Consider the following 12,424-nt stretch of genomic DNA (forward strand, 5'->3'; position numbering starts at 1 on the left):
TCAACACTACCTAAACAGCCTTCAGATTTCATGCACTACCCATCAATAGTCCAACAGTCATCTCTGGAGAAACAGTAGTGTCAATACTCAAATCTAGAACGCATCACACGTAGTTCAGAACAGCCAAAACAGTCTTTAAAAAGAATGAAGTAGTATTCACACATCCCAATCTCAAAACATACTATAAAATTAAATAGTCAAAACATCCTGTGCTGGTCTAACAGACAGATAGACCAATGGGGTAGATTAAGAGTCCAGAAATAAAGCTCTATATTTAAGGTCAATCCATTTGTGACAAAATTGCTAACTAAGTCCATCCAATGAGGAAAGCGTAGTCCCTTCCTAAATGTTGTTAAGTGGTGCTGAGTCGGTTCCAACTCACAGGAACCTCAGACAGGATTTCTAAGGAGTAGCTGGTGGGTTTCAATTGCCAACACTGAGAGTTGTAGTCCACTGCTTAGCCTATAGCACCTCAGCAAGACTTTAATAAACAGTGCCAGAAAGAATGGATTTTCACAAACAAAACAATGAGCCTAGTCCGTATCTCATCACACATGAAAACAAGCTAAAATAGGCCCGAGATCTAAATGGAAGAACTAAAACCATACCATCCTTACAGTAAACACAAGGAGGATGCCTTGACACCTATATTTTAACAACGAATTCTACCCACACTGAAAGCATAAGCAACAAGACACAAATGAATAGGACTTCAGCAAAATGAAAAACTTGTTCATCAAAGGCCGTATCAGCCAATTGTGTTGTTATTAAATGCCACTGAGTCAGTTCCGACTCCTGGCGACCCTGAACAGGGTTTCTGAGGAGCGGCTGGTGGGTCTGAACGGCCACCCTTGCAGTTAGCAGTCCAGAGCTGATCCCACAGTTCCACCCCAGTACTCAGTCAAGTCGGTGAGAGTTAAACGCCAGCTCTGTATATTGGCCCCAGGTGGTTTACTCCTTCACAGGAAACAGATGCCTGTTAGCCTCAGGGCCCACCTGGCTCCAAACTCAAATTCACACACTCAGTTTTAAACTGAGCCCTAGCATGCAAATTTCTGGTCACTTAGGACCTGTCTGCTTTACATACTCCAGGAAACTGCAACCAACACCTGCTGGCCCCAGATAAGATCAACCCTGCAGTTATAAACCCTGAGGTTATTTCACAGAAGCGCAGTGGTAAACTGCAGGATAAGCACTGGACTGCTAAGTCCAAGGTCGGTAGTTCAAACCCATCAGCCGCTCCTGGGGACAAAGATGAGGCTTTCTGCTCCAGTAAGATGGACAGTCTTGGTCGATGCGAGTGGAAGCGACTCGGTGGCACTGTGTTGGGTCTGGGGGGCTGTGAAGATCCTCAGATGCTGCTGGGGGGTGCACAACTCTCCTACCTCCCCCTCCTCATGCCTTTGTCCCCTTCTGGGGGTTCCCTAACTGCTTTCCCATGGCAGTTCTCCTGTTCTGGTGACCGGGGTGCGCTCCCATAAATAGGTGGCTATGCAACTCTGTCTCCTGACCTCTGGCCCAAGCTCCTTTTCTTGACGAGACCCAAATATCCTCAAACTTAATACAACTACTGTTGCTGTTAAGTGCCATCTAGTCGTTCCGACCCATAGCGATCCTGTATAGGGTTTCTGAGGAGCAGTTGGTGAGCTGCAAATGCCAACTTTGCGGATCAAACCGACTTTGCAGTCCAGTGCAGTAACCCACAGCGCCGCACCAGGACTCCACTACAATTACTGGGGGCTTCAGAAAATTCGTCCCAGTATCACCTAATTCCAGTTTTCCATGAATTTTTTGAAGCCCCCTCATATATCTAAGAAGAGTTTAGTATCTAGAATATATGAAGGAAGGAACTCCTACAACTTAACAATGGAAACACAAAACAACCTAATCAAAAAGTAGACAAAGAACTTGAATAGACATTTCAGCAAAAGAAAAAAAGTTAACAGACGGCCAACAAGCACATGACAGATGCTTCAAGTATTGAGTCGTCATTAAGTGCCGTAAATCAGTTTGCCTCACAGAGGCCCTGGACAGGGCTCTGAAGCAGGAATCTTTCCAAGAGCAGAAAGCCTCATCTTTCTCCTGCCGAGCAGCTGGTGGGCTTGAACCTACGGACTCTGCAATCCAGTGCTTATGCTGCAGAGCCTCTGCACTCCCTGCTTAGCCCTTGGTGGTGGGGGTTCTGGCTCACAGTGACCCTGTATAGGGTTTGCTTAGTGGTTGTTGGCCACTGAGTCATTTGCGACTCATAACGACCCTGGGTTTCCAAGGCTATAAATCTTTATAGGAGTAGAAAGCCTCATGTTTAGGTTCTGATCTTGTGATTAGCAGCCCAGCTCATAAGTCACTGTACTACCCGGGCTCCATGTATAGGGTTTTGTTGTTGCTGTTAAGTGCCATCAAGTTGGTTCCGGCCTATAGCGACCTGTATAGGATTTCCAAGGAGCCGGCTGATGGGTTTGAACCACCGACCTTGAGGCTCAAACTGACCTTAAGGTCCAGCGCCTTATCCTGCAGTGCCACACCAGGACTCCAGGATGTATAGGATTTACGAGGCTGTAAATCTTTACAGGAGCAGAAAACCTCATCTTTCTCCTGCAGCTGGTAGATTCAAACTGCCAACCTTGTGGCTTGTAGCCCCACTCCTAACCCAGTACAGTATCAGGGATCCTTAATTAGTCAGTACTGCTGTGGTTAACACCGCTGAGTCAGTTCCAACTCATAGCCACCATGCATAGGATTTCCAAGGAGTGGCTGCTGGGTTTGAATTGCCAAACTTGCAATTAGCAGTCCAGTGCTAATCCTCTAAGGTCACCCCTAATGGGTACCGCTTCACCCCACTAAGGTTAAACACAGCATTACCACATGACTCAGCAATTCTCCACCGAGGTCGAGACCTCAAAGAAACGAAAACAGGAAGGCAACCAGATAGCTGTACATCAATGTTCTCTGCAGCCGCATTCACAATAGCAACAAGGTAGAAACAAACCACAACACCCATCAACAGATGAGTGGATAAACTAGATGTGGCACATCTGATGGCGCTTCAAAATGTCTCTGGAGAAATTCCATTATGTTTTCACCCCATTTTCCAGCAATGGCGTACGAGCCCGCCATAAAGAGGAATGGCGCCCGGATGCCCCAGCACGGACCAAGTCTGGAATCAGCCTCTGAGTGCAGTCAGCCACAGGCAGACAGACAGACCAGTGTGCGGACTGAGCTAACCTGAGTAGGTGCAATGCTATGAACAAAGTAGATCAATGGTAACCAGCAAAAGGGACCCACGGCTTGGGGGCACTGAGCATCTAAAAAGAGCGAAGGGAAAATGTGGATACAGGCAATGGTGATGGCCAGACAGCCCGGACATGACTAATGTCACTGAATTGTACATTGTACAAAATACTGACATAACAAATGTTCTGTTACAGACATATATCATACAGGTCTGTTAGCCACAGTGAAAAGTGTTACTGAATTAAGGTGGATGGTAATAAGAGTTATACTTGCCTGGTCCAGCAATGGCTGACAACAAGGCCAGAAGCTGGTGCACCTGTCTTGGTGACAGGAAAAGATGAACAGAGTCTATCTGTCCGTCCACATCCAACTGTAACAACAACACAAGAACACAGGATTCAGGATGGTCAAGTTCAGTATCTTGAATGCACAGACAGACACACCCATTCTTGAGTCTTGAATTCTTTCACCTAGGATCCTCTCTACTAGTCCCCCAAAGGGGAAGATGAACGTACCGTCCTAAGGAGCAAACCTTTTTGTCCCGTTAGTCTTCAGAGTATTTGGGGAGGCCTCACAAGTCTCCCAGTCAGGGTATAAGGTGATGGTACACTAACAAGGAACCGTAAAGGTGGACATGGGCCATGAGTCAATCAAGCTGCACCCCTGTAACCGGCAGGAAGGACTGTCCGCAGCGGGTCTGATCTCCCAGCTCAGAGGAGAGAACCACAGTAGGAAGAGAGGTCAAACACACCTTCTCCTTTCAAACTCGAGATACAAAATCCCTCCACTCTTCCCGAGTCCCTGGGCACAAACTGACAGAGCGAGGCTCTGTGCTCTGTGCCGTACCCTGAGAAGCTGGCTCGGCCTGCCTCAGAATTACCCTCCGGTTTGCATTCTAATTGATGACCGTTCTGTCATTAAAAAAATTCAATTAGTGAAGCATGTTTATATTAGAAAGTGGCTTCTTCCCAAGAGTTCCTTCAATTCAAAAAAGCCAAATGAAACGAAGTTCCACAGGGACAAAGAGAAATCCCCACGAGCTAAGAATTTAATACATCCTGTACTCATCATCACCATCACCCTTTTATAGTGGGGGTTGCCAAGTTCATTAGACCCGGGGTCCTCCCTGACTGCTGGCATCTACTAAGGTTGAAGACAGGGAAATGTGTCTCCAACTGTACAGCAATATTGAAAGCACACTGCCCGACCTCATTAAACTGGGTGATCAAGAGCTGAGCTTACTTTATTTCTAATTTTCACAAAAATGTCTCCTCATAAGCACGTGCCTGGATTGGGCATACATGTGCTGGCGTATATAATACTTTCCTTTGCAAATAGAAAAGAACATAGCAACAAAGTACATTTCAGACTCATTGGGACATCCAAACCCAAAGGCAGTAGAGGCAGCTCCCCATTTCCACATGTAGCGCAGTCCTGAACCTACACGCTGAGAGGGAGCACAGGCAACATGAGACTGGGGCGCTCCTCCGAGGGAGTCCCACTGCAGAAACCTGGAGAGAAAACCCCAAGTCTTGCATCACACTCTGAGTCCACAGCTGAGGTTTCAGTCTACCGAACATGGGAAAGCAGCTAAACATGTGCTGCATTGAGGGCCCTGAGTTAATCCCTTCATTGTCTACACTGTAACAAGTTTATGACATCGATGGTTTTCTGCAAATGAAGCTCCAGTAGCGCACCGGGCTAAGCAATGGGCTGCTAACCACAGGTTGGCGGTTTGAACCCACCAGCTGCTCTACGGGAGAAGAAGAGGCGGTCTGTTGGCATAGACGCTGGCAGTGTGGGGAGCCCTGTAGAGCAGCCCACTCTGCCCTACAGGGTCGTTCCGAGTTGGAATGGACTTGACGGCAGTCAGTCCTGATTTGTTGTGTGTCAGGAAGGGCAGTGCCAGGAAGGGCAGCGGGTTAAGCGGTGAGCTGTCAAGGTCAGCGGTTTGAACTCCCAGCTCCTCCGTGGGAGAAAAATGAGACGGTCTGCTCTTATACAGGTTGGCAGTCGCAGAAACCCGACTGGGCAATTCAACTCTGTCCTATGGAGTCCTGGTGTGGCGCTGCAGGGTAAGCACTGAATTGCTATGCAAGGTCGGTGGTTCACACCTACCAGCCACTCCTCAGCAACCCTATACAGGGTCACTATGCGTCAGAACCAACTCTGCGGCTGTGGGTCTGGGTTTCGTTGGAGTTAGCACAAGGTTTGAAGCCTTGTCAATGGTTTAAAAGCTGCAGCGAGGGAAGTTACCATGATGGGGAGTGTGTTGTGAGCAGCCATTATTCCAGAGTGAGGGCAAATTCACAGAGGCTACAGGACAGGTCTGAGGAGCCTCACAGCGGGGCAGTCACGACCCACGCAGGGCCAGCAGGCCATGTGACTCTGAGCACCAGCGACTCATACAGGGCCTGGCCCACACTAGCCGCTCCAGCATACACAGCGAGGGAAATCTGGGAATAAACAGTCAACAAAGCCTGCTACCTCCTTCATTTGAGCAAATGGATCATGAGTTTTCAGTGCTAGGAAAGAGGTTAAGTGGCTCAATGAATGCCAGCTTACTAATTTTCCAATATGATTTCCTAAGAAACAAATATAATTGTCTTTACATTTATACCAAAACTCAAATCCATTGCCCTTATGAAGACGCTGGCTCATAGCAACCGTACAGACAGAGCAGAACTGTTCCATGGGGTTCTGGGACTAGAAACCTTTACAGGAGCAGACTGCCACAGCCTTCTCCTGCCGAGCAGCCAGGGGGTTTGAACTGCTGACTTTATAGTTAGCAGTCCAGCACTTAGTGCACTGTACCAGAGTCTTTGGGAAAAGCTATGGGAGAGCAGGTGAACTGGGTTGATGCAATGGAACAAGCAGAATGAAATAATGAGAACACTCAGTGTGCAGAATGTGAGCGATGTCCCTGAATGATGTCTGTAGAAATGAATGAACGGGGAACCTGGACTGTGTAAATCTCCACTGAAAACACAATAAAATACTATTTGGAAAAAAGAAAAAGGTATGGGATATCAATAATAAAAGCCATTTCCTTTCCTAAATATTCTACAGTCTCAAAATGATCATTCTATTCTAAACACACAGGAGTAAATAACCAAACATCTATATGGGTAAGCATCCACAGTGAACATCTTGTTCTCCAGGTCTCTTCTCTTTCAAACTTTTGCTCTTGTAACATCAGACAGAGACAATTTGATTACGTGAACAAGAGCATCGTGGTTTGGGAATGGCAGGGATGGAGATGAGTGGGTGCAGCCGTCAGAGCGAACGGTCTGGCCAACTCAGAGACCACAGGTCCTGCTTATAGAACAACCCACAACACGCAGTCAGGGGGCCACGGCAGATACTAACAACACTCCAATTTGTACAACAGAAAGAACGCAATACTCACCTTCGCTCCAGGAAGTACTTCATTCTGTTTCAACGTGAGACTCAATTCCAATCTACCAACCAACCCTCCAATCTGCACGGGGTCAGAAGGAGCGACCTCAGGTAAATGTCTACTTAGCTGTGGGTGTGGTTCATAAACAATTTTGGGGTTCCAGCTAGGTGACAGCTTTGGCTCAGTTTCCTACAATAAGAAAACAGGGATAAAGAAATTATTTTCAATACCTCAATGCCAATACATCTAAACATAAGATGTAAATGTCAACTCAATAAGAATAAAGCACATGACTCATAAAACTCCATGACACTACCAGAGACAGACGGTCTTGTTACCAGTGTTCTTCTGAAAGGGGTCACCTTAGAAGGTCCTGGATACCGTGTGAGAAAGGAACTCACCCCGTGGTCTCGTGTTCTGAGGGAATAGTAACACTAACAAGTGCATGCCTTGAATTACCAACCATTTTAGAGCAGAAGAGCAGCAGTAAGCCAAGGTCAAAGTTCAGAAGGGTTAGGAAAGGAAGAGGAATGGACCCCGGGAGACAGGCAGAGGGCAGGGGATGAAGCACTCAGTGAGATGAGATGGAGTGGCTGCATTGTCGAATAGCACGCCAAAGGTCGCCTCTGTAAGACTTCACCAATTTACACTAAAAACGTCACAAAATCAAACAAACAGTGTCTTTTTGTTGTTGTGAATTGAGTGAAAGTTTACAGGGCAGATCATCAGTTTCACATTCAACAAATCATACACCTTGCTTCATTACAGTAATTATAATCCCCTCCATGTACCATCAGTTAACAGTATTTCTCTCTATTCACTTTAGCTCTTTTTTTAAAAAAAAAAACTACAAGAACAACACTCAGGCTTATACAATAATTTACATCACCAAAGGGCACATTCTGCAAGTCGGCCTCCTGGCCATCATCTCTCAGTCCCTCTCTTCCCATGAATCTAGAGTCCTCAGCTGCTCCCCCTCTCCATGTCCCCATCATTGGTGTTACTGCTTCTCTGGATAAGGTCCCGCATTCTGCTTGTGCTCTTCACCCTTGATGGTCCTAGGGTCCTTTGGATTTGGACTGTAAGATTAACTACATCCCCATTTTTGTTACAAAACTTGTACCTTTACAACTGCAACAGTCACAATTTGTCATGATAACAATTACTCACTATTGAATCCTAAGAGTCTTATCCCTGTATCTTCTTACCAGACCCATTTAGACAAGATGAAAACTATTCAATGGGGACTCTTTCTTCCCCTACACACTATTAAACTAAACTCCCCCTTGAAACCTTGTAAGCCAGTCACTTCGTGCCTTTATTGCCCCCTCATCTTAGGTAGCCAAAGTCTAAGTTGCCCATCCCCAAACCAGTATCTTACGATCAGCATGAAGCACAGTAGTATATTAGTGATGCGTACGTAACGAAGGCAAACCATGGAAAAGGCTTTCATGAAGGAAGCACAGTAGTCTGAAGTTAGAGCTGTAAGAACACCAGCTTTGTACCAGTCTGCTGTAGTGTGATTTGTTAAATAGCACTAGAGGCAAGCCAGGGAGCTGGTGCCCCTGGATACGATCAGCAGAGTTCTTTGCTTAGAAACCTCTTTGGAGACGGGATTCAGGAGCTACATTTTCAGTGACACGGCAAGGATGTCAGCACATGTGGGCACACTGCTGGACTTCAGTTTTATCCTGTCACAGACGATCAGACGTTAAAGAACCGCTGGCCCTCCTGATATATGTAATATCGCTATCAAGCAGCTAAGGAGCTCTGGTAGTGAAGCGGTTATGAATCGGGCTGCTAACCTTGAGGTCAGCAGTTTGAAACTACCAGCCATTCTGCAGGACAAAGATGAGGCTTTCTGCTCCGGTAGAGATTTATAGCCTCAGAAACCCCTCGCAGAGTTGCTATGAGTTGAAGCTGACACCACGGCACACCACCACCACCAGCACCAAGCAGCTGGTAGACAAGGCTTTACCAACTCTGAAATACATGTGCCCATTACTGAACAACTGTGTTCGCCTAGTCTCCTGGAGCTTCACAAGATTCTGTAACTTCACCTCCAGGGTTTTCGTGTATTTGTTTTTCTTACCACTGGTGTGGTTGAACACACTGGGGATGATTTTGCTGATGCGGAAAACTCATCCCAGAAGAGCGACACCCCAGAGAGTTGCAGGAGCTTGTGAGCAAACGCTGTGGGCTGGTGCACGTTCACTCCTGAGGTCTCGTCAGCAGTCTCGTCACAGTATACAGTTCTGAAAGTTAAAAACAAACAGAAAAGCCATTGCACAAAACTTCTAGGAAAATCTACTTCAGTGATGAAATACACTGCGTTTTAAATTAAAGAGATTTTCCAAGGTTGTTGTAGACGCTGCGAAGTGCCTTAGAGTCAGTTCCAGCTCACAGTGGCCCTGTAGAGTGTCTGAGGCTGTACATCTTGGTGGGAGCAGAAAGTCCCATCCTTCCCCGATGGAGGGTGGCTGGTAGACTTCAACTGCTGACCTTCTGCTTCACAGTTCAGTGCTTATCATACAAAGCCACCACACACCCCTTTCAAGCACCCTTAGGACATGGTTTTAATAGGGGTCTGCATTAGTAGTAGCCTTTACCACAGGATATATTTTCATGAAAAAACCTTATCCCCCGCAAAAGATAACTTTAGGAAGCTACCAGTTTGGGGGAAATGAGTAACCTCCTACAGTAGGCTCCAAGAGGAACGACCCCTGCAGTAGTGGGTAGATCATGGCTCCAAGCCTTGCCCCTGACCCAATGACATCGCTTGTATTCTTAGGCTTGCCTCTTCTTCCTCCAAGTACAGAGTGTGGTTGTAGCTGCATGAGACTGCAGATACGTTTGTAACCATTTAAGGCCATGCTCCCTAATGTCAAACATCTGTCCCAGTAACTGATCACTAACAGGAAGTTTTATTTAAAAACAAAGAAAATAGAAATGGATTCATGTTTCAAAACTTAGCTGCTTAAAATTTGAATCAGGACCCCTGTAGATGCACAGGCAAAGAGCCTTTGATGCTCAGTGCACCCACTGCCTTCTGGTTATTTTGGGGGCAATTCATGTAGCATGGAGACCCAGGTGAACAGCACCCATTGTAAACCAACACTCGCGTGTGGATGGAAGTCCACCCACTTTAGTGATGTTTTTAGGTGCGCTAAGTGGGCACGCACAGAAAACTAAAAGCTAAGTGTTTATGGCTTTTTAGGTAAATCCCATATTGCATGTATTAACCTTCAAATACACTCACAAAGTCTTCAAATGAAGCAGGGCCTTAGCCTTTCTCCCCGGAGCCACCGTGAGATTGCGCACTGCCCAGCAGACCCGCCTCCCAGGCCAGGGCAGGAGTTCCAACTCTCCAGCAGGAGAGCGCTCACATTGTGAATGATGTGAACTAAGAAAGCATTCCTTGCTTTGAATTGGATGCAGTTAACTCTGAATTATACCCAACCGGCACTTCAAGTTTCCAGGCATGGGACTGGACCATGGTGTGGAAAGCAGCCCTTTACTCTGGAATCACACATTCACTACACATCATCACTGTTCATCTCGGAGAGCACCCCGAAATCCAACACACAGAGTTTACTATCATCCAAGAAAACAGCAGTTATATGTTTCCTCATAGAACAGATCTTACCTTTCGATCCGAATTTCAAGTGCAGTTCCAGTTTTAGAATGTTCTGGTACGTGTTCAATTCTCAAAACAGTGTCTATAAAAGTGACTTTTACTCTTCTTAGTACTGGAGGAGACAGACCATAGCCAACATATATTAACAAAAACCTCTAATTAATGTGATAAACACTACATTAGTTTGAGAAGAACTTTAGGAAAAGAGAAAGCTGAATTTCTTTCCTTTAAAATCCCCCCACATCCTAAGTTTCATAATCAGTATTTTGCATTACTGAACACTTATGCTACATCTTGACAGACGCTGAGGCATTAGCTAAACCATCTAGGAATTCAAAATCACTTCGATGGGTCTGCCTTAATTCAAGGCACACTAAATAAAGGCATCTCCAGCAAATAAAAAAAAAAATGGGAAATGCTCAGTAGTACCAAACCTGTTTCGATGGTTTCTGCAAACTTTTCCAGTCCTTCAAATGGCTGGGTTCCTTCTCCTTGTTCATCTGTTAACTTCTGGCTAAGACATTCTTTTGCCAATTGCATACTGCTAGTCATAAAACTTGACCAGTACATAGGCTCAGAACCAGTTGCTGCAGAAAAGAAAGATTGATCCTAAATGGCTTCTCAGAGTTACAACAAAGACATTTCTTAAAAGAATACATTTCAAATAGAAGTTGTTAACTTCCTGATGTTCCTAGAGGATGCAATACTGCAGAAGGGACTCTTGAGAAAGCAGTATCACCTCTGAATTACAAGTGGGGGGTGATTAAAAGCACCAGATCAAATGAAACAGTCCAAAGTCACCTGCTCACATTACATGTTACATTTCTGCCAGATACTGCCTCCTGTATCAATTCCACCAGTGTGGGATGGAGAGCCTCCCTGCGCCGGGCGCTGCTGTAAACACTGGAAGACCGGGATCAGCAAACGTCTATGTAAAGGGTCAGCTAGGTCACACGGTCTCAATAAAGGCACCCTGGTGGCAAAGTGGTTTAAGTGTCGGGCTGCTGACACTCCTGTAAAGACCACAGGAGCGGTCCTAGTCCATCCTGGAGGGTCACGACAACTGAGAATTGACTCCATGACAAGGGCACTGCTTTGGTTTGTGGTTTCTGTCACAACTATTTAACTCTATCATTGTGACGTAAGAACAATCAGACACAAGTCACAAGTACATAACCAAAAGAGCATGGCTGTGTTCACATAAAACTTTATTTACAAATAGGGGGCAGACTGTATTTAGCCTGTAGATCACAATTTGCTGAGCCAGTATACTACATCCTCGTTATGCGCTGTTGAGTTGGTTCTTACCACAGCGACCCTCTACCTAACAGAAGGACACTGTGCTGTCCTGGGCCATCCTCACAACACTTGTGACGTTGGAGCCCATGGCTGTTGTCACTGCGTCAATCCATCTCGTTGGGAGTCTCCCTCTTTATCGCTGCCCTCTACTTTACCAAGCATGACGTCCTTCTCCAGGAACTGGTGCCCCAATGATGCCAAAAAAACAAGAGCAGAAATCTCGCCATCCTCACTTCTAAGGCGCACTGTGGTCGTACTTCTTCCAAGACAGATTTATTTATTCTTCCGGCAGACCGTGGCACTCTTTTTCTTTTCTTAACTTTTTATTGTGAATTCAGTGAAGGCCACCAGATCATCAGCTTTACAGTCAACAAATCACATACTTTGTTTCATCTCAATGATTGCAATCCCCTCCATGCAACAACAGTGATCCCGCTTCCTCCCTGTGCTTCCTGTTTGCATTCCACCACCTTCCTATCCTTGCTCAACTTTGTCCTTAGGAAAATGTTGCTCTTTTGAATTTGAATGATCAACTGTTCCATGGTGAGCACATCTTGCTAGCGTTGTTGTCCGCCCTATAAACCATCTACTGCTTGGTGGAAAATTGGTCCATGAGGGTGAGTTCCTTTCTAGACCTTTCTGATTAGTAAATCCAGTCTTTTTTTAAAATTTACTAAATAATTATGAGTTTTGTCCCACATTTTCTCCCACTCTATCCGGGACCCTCTAATGTGATCCCTTTCAGGGCAGTTGGTAGTGGCAGCCAGGCACCATCTAGTTCTTCTGGTCTCAGAGTTATGAAGACTGATGTTCACATGTTCTATTAGTCCACTGAATGAACTGAATCCAAGCCT

General features: G+C 45.8%; 1 protein-coding gene across 1 annotated transcript in view; it reads right to left on the bottom strand.

The window, feature by feature from the left end:
* ATG2B (autophagy related 2B) overlaps window positions 1-12,424 on the bottom strand; it is an 86,971-nt gene that overhangs the window by 61,437 nt on the left and 13,110 nt on the right. Inside the window, exons 3-7 of the mRNA XM_006839510.1 lie at window positions 10,706-10,858; window positions 10,281-10,383; window positions 8,727-8,889; window positions 6,644-6,823; window positions 3,508-3,604 (exon numbers count right to left, since the gene is read on the bottom strand). Coding sequence (XP_006839573.1) covers window positions 3,508-3,604; window positions 6,644-6,823; window positions 8,727-8,889; window positions 10,281-10,383; window positions 10,706-10,858 — 696 coding nt within the window. The remainder of the gene's footprint in view (window positions 1-3,507; window positions 3,605-6,643; window positions 6,824-8,726; window positions 8,890-10,280; window positions 10,384-10,705; window positions 10,859-12,424) is intronic.

This window comes from Chrysochloris asiatica, unplaced genomic scaffold (genome assembly GCF_000296735.1).
Source record: "Chrysochloris asiatica unplaced genomic scaffold, ChrAsi1.0 scaffold00025, whole genome shotgun sequence".
Classification (NCBI taxonomy): Eukaryota; Metazoa; Chordata; class Mammalia; order Afrosoricida; family Chrysochloridae; genus Chrysochloris; species Chrysochloris asiatica.